This window comes from Equus przewalskii, chromosome 1 (assembly GCF_037783145.1).
Source record: "Equus przewalskii isolate Varuska chromosome 1, EquPr2, whole genome shotgun sequence".
In the NCBI taxonomy this organism is placed as follows: Eukaryota; Metazoa; Chordata; class Mammalia; order Perissodactyla; family Equidae; genus Equus; species Equus przewalskii.
The window spans coordinates 34,620,541-34,644,491 of NC_091831.1; the positions used below are offsets into that span (position 1 = coordinate 34,620,541).

General features: G+C 37.0%; 1 protein-coding gene across 2 annotated transcripts in view; it reads right to left on the bottom strand.

Moving 5' to 3' along the window:
* Positions 1–204: 204 nt before the first annotated feature.
* Positions 205–23,951, bottom strand: part of LOC103564575 (cytochrome P450 2C18-like) — a 31,498-nt gene continuing 7,751 nt past the window's right edge. Inside the window, exons 5-10 of one of the 2 annotated variants that reach the window (XR_011523274.1) lie at positions 23,015–23,191; positions 18,264–18,405; positions 12,760–12,947; positions 8,034–8,072; positions 2,625–2,766; positions 383–739 (exon numbers count right to left, since the gene is read on the bottom strand). Coding sequence is in view for 1 of the 2 variants with exons in the window: in XM_070561483.1 (XP_070417584.1) it covers positions 558–739; positions 2,625–2,766; positions 12,760–12,947; positions 18,264–18,405; positions 23,015–23,191 (831 nt within the window). In the remaining variant the exon portion in view is untranslated. Of the gene's footprint in view, positions 740–2,624; positions 2,767–8,033; positions 8,073–12,759; positions 12,948–18,263; positions 18,406–23,014; positions 23,192–23,951 lie in introns of both variants that reach the window. The other variant, XM_070561483.1, reaches the window with a different exon arrangement.

Sequence of the window (23,951 nt, forward strand, 5' to 3'; positions counted from 1 at the left end):
CTTCTGGACACAATTTTTCTCACTTTCAAATCCAAACCTCAAGTAACTCTAGGTGACATTCAGCCAAAAGAGCTTTTCTGCCCTCTTCCCCTGTGTCCCTCTCTGTGCTTATCATTATGAGGATTAGAATGGCCTCTCTGGACTCTGTTTTCTTCCATTTCTTACCTGCATTAAGCACAAAAAAAGGAAAGTCTAAGAACTGACTCAGCAACCAATAATGCTTTTTATTTAGAATATGCAGAGGACAAATGGTTGTGTATTGGCTTCTACTAATCATTTTGTTTGTTTCACAGTGATAACATATTAATAACTCAATATTAGAGAAGTACTAGCATATGGTGGTCAATACAAGTATTACAAAAAATAAAGAATAGCACATACATTTAGGTGGTGAAACTCTCCTTTAATGGCGGTTGGCTGTTCACTGGATATTGAGGGAATGGGGAAATATGAAATGAGAGGTCAGAGAAGGCATTCCTGGGAAGGGGGTGAATAATGCCCCAGAGGAGGAGGATTGTAGATGGCAGCACATCAGCAGCTGGATGATCGGCCCTTCCTCACACAGGAATAAAGCAGAGCTGGTATGAGGGTGGCACATGGCCAAACCCACTGGCAGCTGGGGTGGTGTCGATATCCTTTGGGTCAACCACAGATTTTAGGGTAAATTTCTGTAAAATGGTGGTCAGAAATAAAAACAGCTCCATGCGGGCTAGACCTTCTCCCAGACACATTCGTTTTCCTGAAAATAACATAGAGAATTTGTTCCTTGAACATTATGCTTTGAACAGTCACAAAAAGTATGCAGTAACTATTTGATAAATGACTGAATAGATAGAGGGCTAGAAGGAGAGTTAGAGAGACAGATGCATAGAAGGATGGACGCACTTGCTATTCACCTAATATCTTAGTGGGAGACCTTCGTTCAACAAATATCTGCTGAGTATCAGCTCTACACCAAGCACTTTATTACATATTCCCACATTATAACTGCTCTTTTGACATTTCCAGTTTCCATCAATCTTTGTGGAAACATACCTATTTTTCTTGTCCAAGTGGGTAGAAGGCAGAAGGACTGAGGGCAGGGAACTCATATATCTGTTTCCCTTTCTATCTTGGGCACAAAATGCAGCCAAATTTTTTTCTTTCATGTGCTTTCAAAAGCACGTGTCTAAGTGTGTCACTCTCTCACTTTAAAATATTAAATGTCTTCCCCATCTGTCCTATGAGATGAGGTCCAAATGGGTTGAACTTCACATTTTGTGAGGTTCACATTTTGTTCCCAGTCTGATGTTCCATATCATTCCTTCCATTCTCCACACCATCCGCTCTCAGATCTAGCCAAATCCACTCTTCATCACTCTCTAACACACCATAAAGTTTCCAGCTTTATCTCATGCTGTTCCATTTGGTTAAGGTGCACTTCTCTTATTCTTCCTTCAAGACCTATGTCCCATGTCGTTTCCTCTTTATTATCCTTGTGATCCTCTCAAGCAGTAGAATTTTGCCCTCTCTGGGTTTCCTCAGCATCATATTCACACTTCATTTGAAGCATGGATCACCTTGAATCATAATTCTCTGTTTATTTATTTTTCTACCATGCTAAAATGTGTGTTCCTTGAAGAGAAGGCTCAGGCCTTAACATCTTGGTATGTACAGTGCAAGACCCAAAGCAGTCACCAAGGTCACTGAATAAATGAGGATGACTCTGTGGCCAGAGATTCAACACACACACTGTAGCTGTGGAGACCCAATATCCATGATGTATGATATGAGTGGAGGAAGATCAAGGTGCTCTGGAACCACTGCAGAGTATCCTGCCACAGTCCCAAGATTTCCCTGATGCAACACTTGGTTGGCAGGTTCTGACCTCCTCGACTTTCAGGAAACGTCCTGCTCCTGTGGTCCACTCCGTAAAAGTGCCCTGCCTTCTCTTCTTTCTTTGCTCCCCATCCCTTGTGAGGCAGCTCAAATTTCCTTTCTGCTGTTAGAATGTTTCTTATTCCATTTTATGCCACACTGTGGGGTATGAACGAGCAGGAAGCAGGCAGCTTCCCCTTCTGGTCTCCTGAGTAGCCTGTGTTTTCCTCTCCCACAGCACTAGTCTTACTGGATTACAATGATCTGTTTACTAATCTGCTTCCCTAACCAGAGTGTGAGCTAGTGCTCCCTAACTTTGGTGTTCATTCTGTGCTTGTGGATACCTGCAACCCGAGAGCTCAGTCTGGGGAATGAGGGATATCACATAGAAGATACTCAAAGTGGTGGAGTTACATACATTTCTCACGGAAGGCGAGGAAAATCTAAATGAGTTTCACCTTCTAAGAGGAGTTCTTGGTGATATATTAGTTATCAATATATTGGTGATTAGCTCAGTGACATATATACAGGCAGAATTCAATCTATTTGCTAACTTTTTCACTTTCAAAGAACTGGGTCAGCTCCCCAAAGTTCCAATAATGGGGATGTATGAGGGTTGGGGGAGCACATGGTCATTGGGAGTGGCGCTCATGATCATAGACAAAGAGCAGTTCTACCAGGCCCAGCGTGGACACCACGTAAGTTCCAATTGATCCCATGAAGGTAACCTGTCCCCTGAAGTACCGAAGGAAATACATTTTTATTACCTGCTGAGAAAGCCATGAAGTAGTCGCTCTTCTTAAAGTTGCCACTCTCATCCAGGAAGTGGCCAGGATCAAACACCTCTGGGTTGTGGAATTCTTTAGCATCGTACAGCACGGAAGTCAGTGATGTTAATATGGTCGTGCCCTGGAAAGAACAGATGAAGATACACTGAGTTATAAAGAAGTCATGGAGCTGGAAGGAAGGTTGCGAATCATTTAGTCCAATCTTCTGATCTATTGATGAGGAGTCCTGGGTCCAAAGAAGGACAGCGGCATTGTGAGCCAGACAGAAAAGCAACACGCAGGACAAGTTCAAGACCAGTGGCGGTGATGTTGCTAAAGTTGCCTTCAATAGCATTTGAAATACTGAGTACTTGGTTACTTGGGTACCAGATTTCTGAATCCCCTCTACCCATCACGACGTTTGAACACTGGTGTCTGTCCCACCCTCTGCTCTATTTCACCACTTCGGTTTTCATACATCTCATATGTGGATCATGGTTTAAAATGGAAGCCTCTTCTGACTCTTGAAGAGTCAGGAATATTTGGAATCTGTTCATAGGGCTTTTCTAAATAGAGGTCTGATTTGATTAAAAATGACTTCTGGCAAGGGGCTGGCCTCGTGGCCGAGTGGTTGAGTTCACGCGCTCCGCTGCAGGCGGCCCAGTGTTTCGTTGGTTCAAATCCTGGGTGTGGACATGGCACTGCTTATCAAACCACGCTGAGGCAGCGTCCCACATGCCATAACTAGAAGGACCCACAACGAAGAATACACAACTATGTACCGGGGGGCTTTGGGGAGAAAAAGGAAAAAATAAAATCTTAAAAAAAAAAAAATGACTTCTGGCAAATCCATACAGACAGAAATAGCTTAGTGGTTGTCAAGGGCTGGAGGGAGGGAGAAATGGGAAATGATTGCTTGACAGGTAGGGGATTTTCTTTTGGGTTGACGAAAATGTTATGGAAATAGTAGCTATGGTTGCACAACCTTGTTAATGCACTAAATTTCATTGAATTGTACACTTTAAAATAGCTAAAATGGTAAATTTTATGTGTATTTTACCACAATAAAAAAGAAAATTTGCCCAAGAAAAAAATGACTTCTTAAAAATTATCAACAAGTACACTAACAACTACTGAGCATTTATTTTTGGGATGAAATTGGTCTCTCTCAATTTAAAAATATGGGGGGGCCGGCCCCATGGCTAAGTGGTTAAAGTTCCATGCGCTCTGCTTCAACAGCCTGGGGTTCGCATGTTCGGATCCTGGTGTGGACCTACTCCACTCATCAGTGATGCTGTGGAGGCATCCCACATGCAAAGTAAAGAAAGATTGGCACAGATGTTAGCTCAGGGAAAATCTTCCTCCCACACACACAAAACTACATATATAGGGAACTCTTCATTGTGGATGAATCCTAGCTTTAAAACACACACACACACAGATGGCAAAATTAGAAAAATTACCGTTTTTCAACAATTCAGGTAAAGATCGTCAATTAGTGCTAAAACTGTTAGATGAATGATTCAGGAAACAGGATATTCACAAAGTCTTAAAATAGCATGCTATACACTTTTATTAATTACCTAAGTAAAAAAGAACCTCACTAATGGAGAGAGAGGGCACACACTTCTTTAATAAGTGATTACATTGGCATCACCAGTAATGAAATAAACTGACATTACTTGTCTCCAGCCAAAATGTGGTACATTGGGACATACACAACATCATCTATGTAGCTTTCCTGCCAAAAACACAGTACTGGAATCTAATCTCAAGAAAACAATCACACAAAACCAGACTGAGGAACTTTTACATGACAACTGTCTTGGTCTCTTTAAAACTGTCGACGTATTGAAATGAAACAAATAAACAAAGGAAAAAGAACTATTCTTGATAACAGGGGACAAAAAGGACAAATAATCACATTATATATTTGTTCCTTGATTGGATACTAGATGCCCCCTCAAAAAAAGCTATAAAAGATCTTTTAGGATAATTGAGAAAATGTAATTATAGGCTATATATTAAAGCTATTGTGAAGATGATAACTCCTTGAGTGAGAACGCTATTATTACTATGCAAAAGGAAGTCCTTGTTATTAGAAGATACATACTGAAGTATTTAGGTGTTAAGTGCGGTAGGTAGATGATAGATAGATAGATTGTTAGATGCAGAGAGATATGTAGTTAAAATACAGATATATACACATTTTCATATATTATATATACATATATATTTCTGTTGTGTGTTTGTTTTAAATGTTATTCAGATTTCTAATGTTTTTTTAATTTAAAATTGGGAGAAAATTCCATCCCTTAAGTTCACTATAATTTTGTTTTTAAAGTTATTGCCTTGTATATTTTAAAACAACTAATACATGAAAATGCTACTTTAAGATTTAAAAAGCAGGTATATTTTCAGTAAGTGGTGTGGGTACAAGTGGATATCCATAAAGAAAAGAATTGAAGTGTCATCATTACGCCACACCATAGGTGAAAATGAACTTTAAATGGATCATAGACCCAAATATAAAAGCTAAAAGTATAAAACTTGTAAAAGAAAAGATAAGTGTAAATATTTGGAAACTTGAGCTTGAAAATAATTTTTAAGATAGGCCACAAAAGCACAAATCATTAGAGAAATAAAAACTTGTATACAAATGTTCATAGCACCTTTATTCAAATAGCCCAAAACTGGAAACAACTCAAATATTCATCAGTCAACAGATAAATAATTTGTGGTACCTCATACGATGGAATACTACTCCTCAAATAAAAAGCAACAAACTAATGACACATGCAATAACAAAGATGAACCTCAAACACATTCCGCCACATAAAAAGCAGAGAGAAGGGTTTATATTGATTACGTGTTATTCCATTCATGTCAATCCATCATATTGCATTCCCGAAAAGGCAAAACTATAGGACCAAAAGCAGATCAGTGGCTACAAAGGACTGAAACTGGGGGAATGGATTGGTTGCAAAAGGAGAAGGAAGGAACTTTTTGAGATAATGGAAATGTTTTATGTGTTAGTTGTGGTGGTACCTACATAACTTCACATACTGGTCAAAACTCATTAGACTTTACAGTTAAACAGGTGAATTTGCTTTTAGATAAGTTATACCTCAAGTTAAAAACAAAGTGTTACGTTAAGTCACAAAAAGCAATGTGGTGAAAAGTCACTCTCCCTCCCATTTAATCACACAAATCCACTTAGACTTTTCAAAAGCAACCATTCCCACCAACTAGTTAAATGTCCTTCCAGAGAATATGTCCTTCCTCTCAGAAATATTAAGCTAATCAGACAGATAAACCTATCTACTTTTATGCCACTTACCACTCTCTTCTTTTTTTTATCCAAATGACAAGCATCCCCTGCATCTTGATATTTTTATTTAATAAAATAACTTAGATACAGTCCCATATCAACACATACACATCTGCCTTATTCATGCTACATAATGTGAATGTGCCCTTATGCTACTGATGAACATTTAGAGAATTCAAAATATTTTTATTACAAGCAATGATGCAAGGAGAATTTTTTTGGACATTCCTTCATTAGCACTTGTAATAGATATCAAGAATTTTAATTCTTGCATTTTAAGATATTATATTTTATATTTTAATGGATATTGCCAAACTGTCCTCCAAAAAAAATGGACTTATTTATAATCCTGCCAGTCGCACTTGCAAGTACTTGTTTACACATATCCTCATCAACACAACATTTTCTCAGCCTTTGACTTCATCTCTCTGATAGATGAAAATGTTGTCTCATAGTTTTAGCATATGTATTTTGGGTATGTCACCTAGTTTAATTCCTGCAACATTCTATTGAAGTAGAAAAGTTTCAACAGTTTACAAGTGAGAAAACTGAGGCTCATGGGGTTAAAAACTTTATTCAAGATTATAGCTAAGAGTAGCAGAACCAGAGTTCATGCTGAGTTCCTCCTGAATTTGCATCCTGCTGCCATGCATTTCTGAATACCTACCGGAATTTTCCATTTTTAGGACACATTTGACAGAGGCAGTACCTGATTCTTTTAGAAAAGCCAAAAGGGGAATATCCCTCTGCACACGTGACACTCCCACCCCTCTGCCCTAAGCATGCAACTATGATTCTGATCATCTGTTTTCCTGGCTGGGAAATAAGAACTTGCAAACCATAAAGAGACATAATCTGGGCACATGAAACACAAATGGTCATTCTGCAACCAGAGGAAGTCATCCTTCCCCAAAGTGACTTCATCAACTATTTCAAAATTATGTGTAGGAGGACCATTTTAGCCTCTTGCTATTTTTCTGCTTCAGCCCATAAAATAGGAGCATTTGTCTTCTTAGAGGTGTAAGTACACAATCCTTTGTCTGAAACCATGGAGCCAAATGTATTTTCATATTTAGAATTGTTTGAAATTTTACAAAGATATTATGATCTATATGGCGTAAAGTTTATGACATCGCCAATAATGTGACAAATACCAAACAATCAAGCGCATTGCTATTTCTTTAGCAAAACATGAATAGTCACACACAGTGGCATAAATAAGGAATATAAATAGATTTATTTCAGTTCAAGTAAGGTTTTGGCCCCTGAATGAAATTGCACCAAACTTACCTTTGTTTTAAATTTTCCCAGTTCTGAGTATTGCAAAATTAAGGATGAGGGGTTTCTAAACCCACATTACAGAAAAAACCTTAGATCAGCTCTGTCCAACACAGCCTTGAATGATCCAAGGTTATTTACACTTAAATTAAAGCTAATTAAAAGTAAATAAAATTTAAAATTCAGTTCCTCAGTTGCATTAATCACATTTCAGGTGTTCCATAGGCACATGCTGCTAATAGCTACCATGTGAGGCAACACAGATATTCAGAATCCTCTCTCCCCCAGAAGATGGCAGTAGTAATTTCAACCTTAATAAACTCTCAACTCTTGTCCCCTCAAAGTAGAATTTTCAGTTTTTTCAAAAAATAATAGCAGTATGTGCAGGCTTCGAATGGGAATATTTTGTAGGATACTAACTAGAAAGTCTGAATAAATAGAGAAACCATGTGTCACAAAGCATTGGAAAGCTGCTGAGACAAAAATTAGTCTCCAGATTCCAGAGATGGAAGATCCTTGGAAAGGTAAGCCAATATCTACAGTCAATTTTCAACTGCGTTAATAACCAATTCTGAAATGGAGCAGAAGGCATTACATAATTCTGTCTGCCTAGTGAGGGAATGAACACTTTCTGGAAGAAGATAAATATCACCTGAGACTTCATTTTTTAATGTAATATCTGCACTTAACAAAAACTTATTAAGCACACTAAAGACAGAACTAAGTGAACACAAAAAGAGAAAGAGGCAATAAACTATATAAGGCAATAAAATATACCCAAGGTCAGAAAAATTACCCACCTTTTTTTATGAGGCCAGCATTACCTTCATTTCAGAAGTCTGACAAGAAAATATTGAGGAAGAAAAATTGTACATCAAAGTCTCTTATGAATATAAATACAAATATTCTCAATAAAATGTTGCAAACAAAACTCAGCTGTGTATATGTGAGAGAGACAGAAACAAAGATAGAGATCAAAATACATGCCATATAAATAGATGCAGAGAATCCATTTGATCAAATTGTACACACATTTATGACAAAATAATTATATAGGTTGCCAAGAGCAGGGGAGATGGAGAAATGATGAGTTCCTAATCAACCAGTATAGAGTTCCAGTAATACAAGATGAATACGTTCTAGAGATCTGCTGTACAACATTGTGCCCATAGTTCACAATATTGTATTGCAATTTAAAAATCCATTAAAAGGATAGATCGCAGTTTAAGTGTTTTTACCACAATAAAATTTTTAAATTTCATTTTAATTTCTAAAAATTGAAAGAAGTACCAATTTGCTACAATCTCTTTCAGAAGGTAGAAGCAGAAGAAATACTTCCTAACTCAATCTATAAGTCCAGCATTACCCTAATATCAAAACCAGACAAAGACATCACAAGAAACGAAAACTACAGACTAATATCTCTCAGAAACAGAGGCCACTGGGGCTGGCCCCATGGCCGAGCGGTTAAGTGCGCGCGCTCCACTGCAGGCGGCCCAGTGTTTCGTTGGTTCAAATCCTGGGCGCGACATGGCACTGCTCATCAAACCACGCTGAGGCAGAGTCCCACATGCCACAACTAGAAGGACCCACAACGAAGAATATACAACTATGTACCGCGGGGCTTTGGGGAGAAAAAGGAAAAAATAAAATCTTTAAAAAAAAAAAAAAGAAACAGAGGCCAGCGCAGTGGCATAGTAGTTAAGTTCACACACTCTGCTTCAGCAGCGCAAGGTTTGTGGGTTCAGATCCTGGGTGTGCACCTACACACTGCTCATCAAGCTATGTTGTGACAGTGTCCCACATACAAAACGGAGGAAGACTGGCACAGATATTAGCTCAGGGATAATCTCCCTCAAGCAAAAAGAGGAGGATTGGCAAGAGATGCTTAGCTCAGGGCCAATCTTTTCACCAAAATAGTAATTTAAAAAATCTCTCTCAGAAACATACATATAAAAATGCTCAACAAATATAACTTAGCAAATGCTTAGCAACTATAACTCAATAGTGTATTTTTGAAAATTATACACGGACCAAGTGAGATTTATCCCAGGCAAGCAGAGCTAGTTCAACATTTAAAAACCAATTAATGCAATCCATTACGTCAACAGGCTAAAGAAAAAAAATCACACGATCATGTCAATAGATGCTGAAAAAACATTTGACAAAATCCAATACCCATTCATGATAAAAACTCTCAATAAACTAGAAACACAAGCGAACTTCCTCAACTTGATAGAGAATATCTACAAAAGCCCTATAGCTAACATCAAATTTAGTGAGAAACTCAAAGAATTCCCACTCACATCAGGAACAAGGCTAGGATGTCTCATCTCACCTCTGCTTTTCAATATCATGCTGGAAATCTTACCTAACGAAATAAGACAAGAAAAGGAAATAAAAGGTATACAGATTGGGGAAAAAGAAATAAAACTATCTTTGTTCATAGATGCCATAATCATCTACGTGGAAAATCCAAAAGAATTTTTAAAAAATTCCTGGAACTAATGAACAATTATACCAAGATTGCATGATACAAGGTTAATATACTAAATTCAATCATTTTCATACATATCTGAAATGAACAATTGGAATTTAAAAGTAAAAACACAATGCCACTTACATTAGCATCCAAAAAATGAAATATTTAAGTATAAATATAACAAAATATGCATAAAATCTATAGAGGAAACCACAAAACTCTGATGGAAAAAATCAAAGATCTAAACAAATGGAGAGATATTCCATGTTTATGGGTAGGAAGACTTAATATTGTCAACATGTCAGTTCTTCTTGACTTAACCTACCAATTCAATGTCATCTAAATCAAAATCCCAACAAGTTTTTGTGTGGATATCAATAAAGTAATTCTAAAGCATATATGGAAAGGAAAAAGCTCAGTGGAACAGAACAGAGAGCCCAGAAATAGACCCACATAAATAAATTTGGCTGATCTTTGACAAAGGAGCAAAGGCAGCCAAATGGAGAAAATATAATTTTTTCAAAGAATATTGCAAGAAATCTGGACGTCCACAAGCAAAAAGATGAATCTCACACCCTTCACAAAATTTAGCTCAAAATAGATCACAGACCCAAATGTAAAACACAAAACTATAAAACTACTAAAAGATAAAACAGGAAAATATCTAGATGACCTTGGGTTTGGCAATGACTTTTAAAAATTTCTGCTCTGTGACAGACATTTTCAAGAGAACGAAAAGACAAGTCACAGACTAGGAGAAAATATTTACAAAAGACATGTCTGATAAAGAATTGTTATGCAAAATATACAAAGAACTCTTAAAACTCAACAATAAGAACTCAAACATAATTTAAAAATGGGAAAAAGATCTGAATAGACCCCTAATCAAAGAAGATATACAGATGACAAATAAGCATATGAAAAGATGCTCCACATCATACATCATCAGGAGAATGCAAAATAAAATAACAATGAGATACCACTTTGCACCTTTTAGGATGGCCATAATCCGGAACACTGACAATATCAAATGCTGACAGGGTTGTGGAGCAACGGGACCTCTTATTCATTGCTGGTGGGAATACAAATGATAGTGCCATTTTGGAAGACAGTTTGGCATCTCTTACAAAACTAAACATACTCTTACCACGTGATTCAGCAATCACATTCCTTGTTATTTACCTAAAAAAGCTGAAAACTTATGTCCACACAAAAATCTATACATGGACATTTATAGAAGCTGTATTCATAATTGCCAAAACTTGGAAGCAACCAAGATGTTTTTCACAAGGTAAATGAATTAAAAACTGAGTTGTATTCAGACAATGAAATTTTATTCAGCACTAAAAAGAAATGAGCTATCAAGCCATGAAAAGACATGGAGGAAACAAATGCATATTACTAAGTGAAAGAAGCCAATGTGAAAAGGCTACATACTATATAATTCCAACTGTACGATATTCTGGAAGAGGCAAAACTACAAAGACAGTAAAAGGATCAGTGGTGGTTAGGGGTTTTGGGGGAAGGAGGGATGAACAGACAGAGCACAGAGGATTTTTATGGCAGTGAAACTACTCTGTACGATACTACAATTATGGGTACATGTCATCATACACTGTCCAAATCCATAGAATGTACAATGCCAAGAGTGAAGCCTAATGTAAATGAAGAGCTTTGGATAATGATAACATGTCAATGTAGGCTCATCAATTGTAACAAATGTACCATTCTGGTAGAGGATGCTGATAATGGGGCATGCTATACATGTGTGGAGGCCGGAGGCATATGGGAAATCTCTGTACCTTCTGCTCAATATTGCTGTGACCCTGAAACTGCTCTAAAAAATAAAGCCCATCAGAGAAAATCATACGAAAATAAGAGAAGAGGAAATATTTTCCTAAGCTTATTTTTTTAATATTTACAAAAATATACACAAATTGGGGCTGGCCCCGTGGCTGAGTGGTTAAGTTCGTGCACTCCACTGCAGGCGGCCCAGTGTTTCGTTGGTTCGAATCCTGGGCGCGGACATGGCACTGCTCATCAGACCACGCTGAGGCAGTGTCCCACATGCCACAACTAGAAGAACCCACAACGAAGAATACACAACTATGTACTGGGGGGCTTTGGGGAGAAAAAGGAAAAAATAAAATCTTAAAGAAAAAAAAAATTATATAAAAAAAAATATATATATATACACAGATTATCGTTCCCAATGATGAGACATTAAACCCCACCCCTTCCTGGATATCAGAAGTGAAACAAGATGTTCACTATCACCACTTCTATTCAAAACTATCTGGAAATCCAGCCAGTGTGCTAATACAGTAAAGATAAATTAAAGTCATGAGAATTGCAATATAAAAAATAAAGCAAATATTAAGCCATATCGCAGAGCTGTGTACACAGAAATTATAAATGAATCCGCAAATAAATTATTAGCAATGATAGGTGAATTTGGAAAAGTTTCTAGACATAAGGTGACCAAAATAACACAATCAATTATATGTGATAACCAAAAAGTACAAAAGGCATTTTTAAAATTATACAATGTATAAAAACATCAAAAATATAATTTATCTAGGAAAAACGTAATAGATGCGCAAGCCACTGTACTGAAAACAAAACAATATTGAAAAAGTAAAAGAAAGTCCAAATAAATTGTGAGAATGTACTATAGCCCTGAAGTGAAAGATTCAAGATGTCCATTTTTTCCCAAATTAATTTAATATTACTCTGATAAATCACAGCTGAGTATTTTGCGTAATTGACAAACTAATACTAAAATTTATGTAGAAATGTAAACAGCTAAGAGTAGTCAAAACCATATTAAAGAAGCAGAACAAATTTGGAAGACTTATACAGCCAGATATCAAGACTTGTCATCAAGCTTTACAGCACCAACTGGCAAGAACACAAACTTCATCAAGCTGCCACACATGATTTTTGCTCTTCTCATATCTTGGCGTCAGTAGAGGATTGAAACCATATTGTGAATATGGGAACTACAAGAGCACTGAGGTCAGTGTAGGAGAAACAAATCTTACCTTGGGGATGATATAGTTTCTAAATTTAACGTCACAGGTCACTGCATGAGGCAGGTTGGTGGGGACGATGTCAGTGTATCTCTGAATCTCGTGTATCACGGCATCCATGTAGGGCATGTGGCTCCTGTCCTGCATGCTGGGGCTCCGGTGTCTACCAATCACACGGTCAATTTCTTCCTGAACTTTAGCTGGTAAGACACAAGTAAGACTGATAGAAAAAGAAGAGAAGAATGCATAGCACATTTGCATTCCAACTCAGGGTTACATGAAGCACTATGAAGGTGTGCCAACAGCATTATAAACATAAGTTATATGCCCAGAAGTACACCTAGACGTAGAGTTGCCACCATATAGATGCATACAACTCTCATACAAGCAAGGCGTTGAGATACATTTGCGCACACCTATACAGGATAATCAATACAAGCAGAAATGATGAAATGCTTCAAAATATAAGTACACTATTTAACTTAAGAAATTACTGTCCTTGCAGAAAGAAAAACAGGAATCAAGTATTAATTTCATATAATATATGATGTTTTAAAAACCAAATTCTATTAACTGATGTATATATGTGTATGGTTTGTGTGACTATATGTGTGCTGTGTGTGTGTGTTTCTGCAACTTGCAATGATATCTTTTCTCATCCTCACATTCCCCAAAAGTGGCCACTTTGAAACATTCTGGCAGTTTCTTCTGAAATGTATGTTTCTTATTTCTATAGTGATTATTTCTTGATTTATCCATTTTTTAGACACTGTCTAATGACTTTTTCTGGTAAGAGATGTGAGGACTTACATCTTAACCATCATCCCATACAAAATACCTATACCTACAAACAGATGCACACACACACTTCCCCTCACCACATTTCCCCCAATATATTTATATAACGATTTTGATCATATCAGTATGCACTGTTTATATCATTAAGATTATAATAAATATTGTACAAGTAAGAAAACTATGATTATGTTTGATCTTTTGTACATTTGTGGGCTTATAAGTGCTTATTTCAATTCCTAATTTTTAGATGCCCATTTAGAGCTATTGCAAATGCTCAGGTGGATGCTTCAAACTCCCAGAAATAATTTTCTAATTACTGGAAAATCTCAAAAAATCAATCATTTCTCTTTTGTTCTTAGTGTCTCCTCATTTCTGCTTTATCCATGTGGTCTATTTTGAAATACACGTTTTCTAACCCTGGTGCCCAGCACCCTCCCTGAAACTTCCATTCTCCTCCATGAGTTCTCCTGAGTCCTGGAGCCCATGGCTTCCTCTGATTTGATTTTAGATATTTGGAAGGAGCATATCCTTCAATATCATTCTGAGAGGATAAAAACAGATGTTACTTTTTGCCAATTTATAGATCTGAAAATATCCTCTAACTATTAATACTAAGGATGATCTTTTGCTCTTGAGAATTATAATGCTATATATGACCTGATTTATGTCTGAAAGTTTTTATGAATTTCTCTTCAATCCTGGTGTTCTGAAGTGCCATGACCCTCTGCCTTGGGGCAGGTATTACTACGTTCACTTTGCTGGGCATATGGTGAGAATTTTCCATCTAGATGGCAGAAGATGGAGATCTTTTCTCTGCTGCTGTTCATTCTCTGGAGTATATATCTGGCTGCTGAATTTTAGGAACAGGATGGAGAAAGGAGCTAAGGGTCTCAGAATTCAAATGGACTCCTACTTAGTCTGTTTTTTCAGCCCTGCACCTCACACTTTCCATGTTACTGCCCAGTGTCCCTGAGTGTAGGGCCTCTTAGGTTCCACTTCTGTAGAGACTAAGCCTGCCTTTCCTGTGTAGGAAAAACTGTTATCTGCTGCTACTTCTCCACAAGAGAAGTTGTGGAGGGAACCTGGGCAGGGAGAGTCTGCTGTTTTCTGCTCCATTCTTCCTATACCTTCTTTGACAATTGGTTCTTCCAATACTGAACCTACGTGGATATAGGGGCATGAATTTGCTTGTTTACCCATGATAAATCTTCCTTTTTTGACACTTATGTAATGACTTCAATCTCTCTACTGAGTTGGTTATCAGCCCTACATCTGCTCTCTGTTTCGGAAATTTGCTAAAGACTTCATGATTGTTGTGCTCCTTTTTTCCAACTTAAACAGGAGTAACTCTCATTTGTAGCTATTCATCGTTTCAATGAGATTCTGACCCAGAAAAACATAATGTATGTAGCTAATCTGCTATGCAGAACCAGACTCTATTTGAAGATAAATTTTTTAAGAAAGTTGTTCATAAAAGATAAAACTATTGACCTGAAAAGAAATTCTTATGGTAAACAACATTTTTCTGGACTCAGACTTCTGAAATGATAAAATTCCTTTAGAAGGGTGACATCAGTACAAGACAAAAAAATTACAGGCCAATATCCCTGATGAACATAGATGCAATAATTCTCAAAAAAATACTAGCAAATTGAACTTAACAGCATATTAAAAGGATCATACACTATGATCAAGTCGGATTTATCCCTAAGAGGCATGAGTGGTTCAACATACTTAAAACAATAAACATGATATGCCACATTAACAGAATGAGGGACAAAATCATCTCAATAGACGCAGAAAAAGCATTGGACAAAATTCAACATCCTTTCACGATAAAAACTCTCAACAAACTACATACAGAAGGAATGTACCTCAAAATAATAAAGGCCATATATGACAAGCCTAAAGCTAACTTCATACTCAACAGTGAAAAGCTGAAAGCTTTTCAGCTAGATCGGGAACAAGACAAGGATGCCTACTCTAACCACTTTTATTCAGTATAGTACTGGAAGTCTCAGCGAAAGCAATTTGACAAGGAAAATAAATAAAAGGCATCTATATCAGAAAGGAAGAAGTTAAATTGTCTCTATCTGCAGATGACATGATCTTATATAAAGACCTAAAGACTCCATCAAAAACTATTAGAATGAATTTTAAAAATTCAGTAAAGTAGCAGGATACAACTCAATATACAAAAATCAGTTTTGTTTCTATACATTAACAACAAACTATCTGAAAGAGAAATTAGGAAAATAATCCCATTTACAATAGAATCGAAAAGAATAAAATACTTAGCAGTAAATTTAACCAAAGAGGTAAAAGATCTGTACGCTGAAAACTTTAAAACACTGATGAAAAAAATTGAAGAGGACACAATTAAGTGGAAAGATATCCCATGGTCATGGATTAGAAAAATTAATATTGTTAAAATTTCTATACTACCCAAAATCATCTACTGGTTCAATGTAATCCTTATCATATTATAATGACATGTTTCACAGACATAGAACAAGAAATCCTAAATTCATACGGAACCACAAAAGACCCTGATTAGACAAGGCGATCTTGAGAAAGAAGAATGAAGCTGGAGGTATCACACTTTCTGATTTCAAACTATATTACAAAGTTATAGTAATCAAAACAGTGTGGTACTGGCATAAAAACAGACACATAGACCCATGGAACAGAATTGAGAGCCCAGAAATAAACTCTTGCATCTACGGTCAACTCTCTTTGACAAGGGTACAAAGAATATACTATGGAGAAAGGATTGTCTCTTCAATAAATGGTGTTGGGAAAACTTGATATTCACATGCAAAAGAATGTAATTTGATCCTTATCTTACACCATTCACAAAAATAACTTGAAGTGGATTAAAGACTTAAATGTAAAACCTCAAAAAGTAAAACTCCCAGTAGAAAATATAAGAGAAAAGCTCCTTGACATGGTCTTGGCAATGATTTTTTGATATGACAGCAAAAGTACAGGCAACTAGAGCAAAAATAAACAAATGGGACTACATCATATAAAAAGCTTCTGCACAGGAAAAGAAATGATCAATTTAATGAAAAGGCAACCTATGGAATGGGAGAAAATATTTGCAAACCATATATCTGAAAAGGGGTTAATATCCAAAATATATAGGGAACTCATACGACTCAATAGCAAATACTAATAACCACCAATAAAAAATGGGCAAAAGACCCAAATAAACATTTTTTCCAAAGAAGACATACAAATGGCCAACACATATATGAAAAAGTACTCAACATCACCAAACATCAGGGAACTGTGTATCAAAACCACAATGGGGGCCGGCCCACCAGCCCCGTGGTGCAGCAGTTAAGTTCACATGTTCCGCTTCTCTGAGGCCCAGGGTTCACCAGTTTGGATCCTGGGTGCAGACATGACACCGCTTGGCAAAAGCCATGCTGTGGTAGGCATCCCACGTATAAACTAGAGGAAGATGGTCCCACGTATAAAGAGAGGAAGAGGATGTTAGCTCAGGGCCAGTCTTCCTCAGCAAAAAGAGGAGGATTGGCAGTAGTTAGCTCAGAGCTAATCTTCCTCAGGAAAAAAAAAACCCACAATGAGTTAACACCATACATCTGTTAGGATGGCTGTTATCAAAAAGACAAGAGAGAAGTATTGGCATGGATGTAGAAAAAAGGGATCCCTTGTACACCGTTGATGGGGATGTAAATTGGTACAGCCATTGTGGAAAACTGTATGGGCGTTCCTCAAAACATTAAAAATAGAACTACCATATGAAGCAGCAATCCCACTTCTAAGTACATGCCCAAAGGAAATAAAATGAGTATCTCAAAGAGATAAGTGCACTGCCAAGTTCATTGCAGCATTATTTCCAGTAGCCAAGTTATGGAAACAACCTACGTGTCCAATGGATGAATAGATAAAGAATATGTGGTGTATATACATATACAATGAAATATTATTCAGCCATAAAAAAGAAGGAAATCCTGCCATTTGCAACAACATGGATGAACTGAAAGGACATTATGCTAAGCAAAATAGGCCAGACACAAAAAGATACATTGTATACCTTAAAATATACAATTTTTATTTTTAATTATATCTCAATAACGCTGGAAAAATAAAGTTGTTTAAGAAGAAAAGTATTCATTTAGGCACATCATCTATCTAAATAGCATATATCTTTTTTATAAATCTAACCTTTTAAAATATTTCCCAAATTGTGGGAATTTTCTCATACCTTTTCACCAGATTTCTAGAATTTCTGCTGTACTTCAACGAATACAGTTCCCATCTTCCCTACCCCAGCATTAGAACACTGCAAATTCAGAATAAGGAAAGAATTCTAACAAACATGCTTACCATTTAAAGTGGCCCCTTCTTAAGAAAACTAATATTCAATCCTAGGCCAATTTATGCTGGCTGTTCCTGCTACAGATCCCTTCCTATGAAATCCAGACATTTTATCCAGAGTTTTTTATTGATGAGATATAGCTTCATCGTTTTTGCTACTGCTCACACTGTCTTTGCTTCTCTCAGCCATTCTACCCCTATTGTGCAAATTCTCACTTTTACCCTTTTTTCACATTTGGACAAATTATAGCTAGTGGCACAGAAATTGCAATAGTGAAGCTTCTCGAAGAAAAAAAAGATGGAGGACCTTAGGAGTGTCTTCTCAACATCTTTTCTGAAATTCACCCTGCCCACCATGTCGGTCATACCTGTGACCTCTGGATGCTTCAGCAAGAGCAGGAGAGCATATCTTAGGGTGGTGCTCGTTGTCTCTGTCCCAGCTCCAAACAAATCGGATACAGCAGCTATCAAGTTTTCAAAAGTAAACTCCGACTGTTGATTGTGCTTTTCCTAGGAATGATTTGATGTAATTATTTGATAGTTTGCCGCCATATTTAATTAAATGAATCCAAAATAACTCATATGGTTATAAAGTTAAGCAAACTTAGACACTAGAGAGTGCAGTATTAAAACAACAACAACTGTATGGTATGACAGAGTGTGTGGATTGGTTGACCCAATCCTCATTTCCTACCTCCTTATCTCTTGCTTGCCTAAAAATTCCATTTCCCAACCTGTTTTGCAGCTACATTGGCCAAACAACATATTTCTTATCAATGACATACAAGCAGGATCCTGTTGATGCCACTATTTCTCTTTCCTTCTTCTTACTTACAACACAGATACAAACGAAGGATGAGATGGTATAGACATCATCTTGGAACATGAGTATTTGAGCATGAAGAAGAAGCTTACATAGTAGGTATGGTGAAGAAAATTGGAAGGCACCTGGCCCATGATACTTCAGGGCTACTGAACTGCCTGACATAAGACTCCTTGCATATGAGATAAATAAAACCACTATTTATTTAAATCATTGTTAATTGGGTTTCCTCTTGTTTGTAGGCAAACACAATCCCTGCTAGTATCTTTGCAGAAATTGACAAGATTATTCTGAAATTCATATGGAAATTTAAGTGATGAAGAATAGACAAAACAATCTTAGAAAAGAATAAAATTAGAGGATTCACACTTCCTAATACCAAAACTTACAACAAAGCTATAGTAATCAAAATTGTGTGGTACTGGCATAAAACAAGGTATCTAGATCAATGAAATAATAGAATTGAGAGTCTAAAAATAAATCATCACATTTAGAGTCAAATGATTTTCAACAAAGGCACCAAGACCATTCCACGCGGAAAAACATTCTTTTCAACAAATGGTGCTGGGACAATTGGATACCCATGTGCGAAGGATAAAATTGGGCCCATATCTCAAAATATCATCAAAAATTGATTTAAGGGGCCAGCCTGTTGTTGTAGTTGTTGGGTTTGCATGCTCTGCTTTGGTAGCTAGGGGTTTGTGGGTTCAGATAGGCATGGACCTATACATGGCTCTTCAAGCCATGCTGTGGTGGCATTCTACACGCAAAATAGAGGAAGATTGGCACAGATATTGGCTCAGCAACAATCTTCCTCAAGCAAAAAAGAAAGATTGGCAACAGATGTTACCTCAGGGCCAATCTTCCACACCAAACAATAAAATTGTTTTAAAAGCAATCATAGGGGCTGGCCAAGTAGTGCAGCAGTTAAGTGAGCATATTCCACTTCGGTGGCCCAGGGTTCACCAGTTCGGATCCCAGGTGCAGACATGGCACCTCTTGGCAAAGCCATGTTGCGGTAAGCGTCCACATATAAAGTAGGCGAAGATGGGCACGGATGTAAGCTCAGAGCCAGTCTTCCTCAGCAAAAAGGGGAGGATTGGCAGCGGTTAGCTCAGGGCTAATCTTCCTCAAAAAGAAAAAAAAGGTAAAAAAAATAAATAAATAAAAGCAATCATAGACCTAAATGTAATAGCTAAAACTATAAAACTCTTAGAAGAAAATTTGGGGTGAATATGTGCGAGTTTGGATTAGATAATAGCTTCTTGGATATGACACCAAAAGCACAAGAAACCATAAAGAAAATAAATTGAATTTCACAAAATTAAAAACTTTTGTATTTCAAAAGACATTACCAAGAAAGGGAAAGGACAACCCACAAAACGGGAGAAAATATCTACAAATCGTATGTCTGATAAGGGATTGTATCTATAATACACCAGAACTCTTCCATCTCAGTAATTCAAAAATAATAATAGCTAAAATCAAAAATGGGCAAAGAATTGAAATAGACATTTATCCAAAAAAATGTAGAAATGGCCAATAAGCACACAAAAGAAGCTAAACATCATTAGCCATCAGGAAAATGCAAATCAAAAGCACAATAAAAGACCACTTCACACCTATTAGGATGGCTAGAATCAAAAAGACGGACAATAAGAAGCATCAGGAAGGATGTGGAGAAATTGTAACCCTCATACCCTGCTGGTGAGAACGTAAAATGCTGCAGCCACTTTCACGTCTAGGTTCTCCTCTGAGAGTTTTATATTTTTAGCTCTTACGATTAGGTCTTTGATCCAGCTATCCTTCCTCCAAAAGTTCGATATAAAGCTACCACATGACCCAGCAATTCCACCACCAAGTATATACCTGAGATTAATTAAAACATATATCCACACAAAAACCTGTACACAAACGTCCATAGCAACATTATTCATACTGGCCAAAAAACAAAAACAACCAAAATGTCCATCAACCAATGAATGGATATATAAAATGTGATTTATCCACACTGGAATATCATTCAACCATATAAAGGAATGAAGTACTGATATATGCTACAACATCAATGAACCTTGAAAACACGTTACATGAATGAAGCTAGATGCCAAAGACTACATATTGCATAATGCCATTAATATGAAACGTCCAGATTAGCACATATATAGAGACAGAAAGTAGACTAACGTTGTCTAGAACTGGGAGGTTTGGGGGGCAATGGGGGTGACTGCTAAAGAACAGAAGGGTTTCTTTTCCTGGTGATGAAAATGTTTAGAAATTGTGGTGGTGATTGCCCAACTCTGTGAAAATACTCAACTATTGAACTGTACTTACAATATGTGAAGGGTATGGTATGTGAATTACACTCTATAAAGATGTTACCCAAAAAAATTAACTAGAGGGCCGCCCCCGTGGCCGAGTGGTTAAGTTCACGCGATCTGCTTCAGGGGCCCAGGGTTTTGCCGATTCGGATCCTGGGCACTGTTCATCAGGCCATGCTGAGGTGGCATCCCACATGCCACAACTAGAAGGACCCACAACTAAAAATACGCAACTATGTACCGGGGGGCGTTGGGGAGAAAAAAGAAAAATAAAATCTTAAAAAAAACATTAACTAGACTCTAAATACTATAGTGAAGTCCAGAGGAACAATGCAGTTTTTAAGTATAGTATTTAGGAAATACCCACTGTTAATTGAAATACCAGAGAACTTAGAGCCCTGCTTAGCCCATGATTAATGGAGAAGCTTTATAACATCGAGATAATTCCTCGAAATATGTGCAAAATACCCAAGAACTTGTATAGGTGAATTCTCCTGAAAAAAGTCCATACTTTTAATAAGATTTGCAAATCAATTAGACCCCAGAACGATAAAAATTATTGCCCTAGCAGCAGAGTAGGCAGAGAGTAAAAGTAATTTGTTTCTTCCCTCCTCCAGTTTCTTCAAACCATTCCATCTTCTTCACTTCATTCCAACTAGAACATATGATTTGGGCACTCCAGTACAAATCCAGGGACAATTCTTTGAAAGTCACCTTCATCAGCATCTTTGACTTCTTGCCATTTTAGCCTGCTAACTGATTTTTCATTTCTGCCCAGTGTTACAAAGTGGTTGAATAAAATACTGGTGGCCTCAGATGAAGGAATTTCCTTCTCTAAAGTTAGATCTTCTCAGAATGTTCTGGATTCTGTCTCTCTCCAGTTCAAGGAGGACTTTGTACCTACACAAGTGTCCTTATGGCATGTATGTTACTCTTGTAATAAAATTTCCGACTTGACCTTACCACTATTCTAATTCACTAACTGAATCTTTCCCTCCTTGATAAAATATTCTTGATAGAATATCCCCTCAGATAGAATATCTGGTCTTATTTTTGAAATTTCCCATACAGTCCCTACAATTTGGCTCTCATCCTCTCCTCTAACTAAAACCAATCTCTATAAATCTCTGAGAATCTGATAAGATGGACAACTTGATTTTATTTCAGAATCCTTTGCATTTCCATGGTCTAGAGTTTCATCACGCCACAGTTCAAAGAAATGAAAAATCTCTCAGCTGGTCCTTGAGCTCCACTCTCATCATACAGTTCATCTTACAGAACTCCCAGGATAATTTTCCTAATAATTATTTGCATTCCACTCTTGTTGTGGCTCATACACACACTTGATCAAATCAAAGCTTTCATGTCAACCTTCAGGTTTACAGTTACTTGACAGACACCAACCCCTAACTCCATATCTGTCCAAATTCATTTTTGATTACCTTCAGTTAAGGCTTCTCTCTTCCATCCATCTAATCTGTTTGCCACCACATACCTCTGAACCTCTCATTACACCATTCTTCCTAGCTGAAATTCCCTCCTCTGTTCCTTATTGCAAATATTTGAAAATATATATTAAACCTGTGGACATGCAGGAAGCCCACCTAGGATAAACTCTTCCTTCTCACTCTCCCACAGGCTGTATGACCCAATCACATCAACCTTCACTTTATGGCTCAATATGTTATATTTTCCAACTTGTCTGCATTTCCATTTCACCTGAGGTGTACATTCTCTTTTCCCTCAGGTAGATTATTAGTACCTAACAAACAGGGTCCATGTATTCTAGTTATTTAACAATACAATCTTAAATCTTCCATGATGTTCAGCCGAGATCTATGCACACGATAGGTACCTAAAGTACTTCTCAAGCATTTCTTGACTGACCATTTAAACATTCCTACCAAGTACAGAACTAATCAATGAACAAAAAAATGCAGGCAAACAAATAACCAATCTGTCATTAACATTTTACCTGTTCCATTTTGATCAGGAAACAATCAATGAAGTCCCGAGGATTGTCAATGTCCAGGGATTCTTGGTGTTCTTTTGTTTTCTCCAAAACGTAACTTTTCAAATAATCAAAATTTTTAAGCATTTTGTTATGACTCCCTGGGAGATAATCAATGAGAGCAGGGAGATTATTGCAGACCTTAAAGATTAAAAAAATATTAAATTAAAAATTGAAGACATATATACCATATTCCAAACCCTGGTTAAAAACCAAGGTGAATAAAAAATGGTCTTTATCCTCTGGAAGATTTTACATTGTACATATAAAATAATCCTTTATGCTGATAAAGATATTTAAGGGAGAAAACTCTGCCCCGAAGATGAAAGATGATGATAATTTCCTACACTCATTCATCAACCTTATAATATTAAAGCATCTTTATGTCAATTCTCACATTCATTTACAATAATTCTTCCCTACAACCTTGAAATATAGATTGGCATGAATTACTATGATTCACATTTTATAGATGAAGACAGAGGGCAAGGGAGCTTGGGCAACCCGACATAAAGCACAAAGCCACTCCCTGCTATTTCTACTGCTATCAGGTAAGCTCAGAAATAGAATCATTATTTCATAATCGGGAGGGGTGCAAAAATGCCATGAAATTCAATTTAGCATTTTGTGAATAAAGCACCTCTGCACCAGAGCAGGTAAGTGACTTCTTTAAGATCATGTAATTTTATTTAGGCAGAGTGCAGGATGTACCAGCTCAGCACACAGGGCAAAATTGTCATGTTCATTTATGATTCATACACCAAGAAACCAATCATTTTGTCACCCCAAGCCCAATTACCTTGTCAGCTAGGACCCCAGCTGAAGCCTCCAACACCCCCTACCCTAGTCAGCATTCCCTAGAAGCATCTGTGGTCCCAAACATTCTCCATCCTCAAAGGAG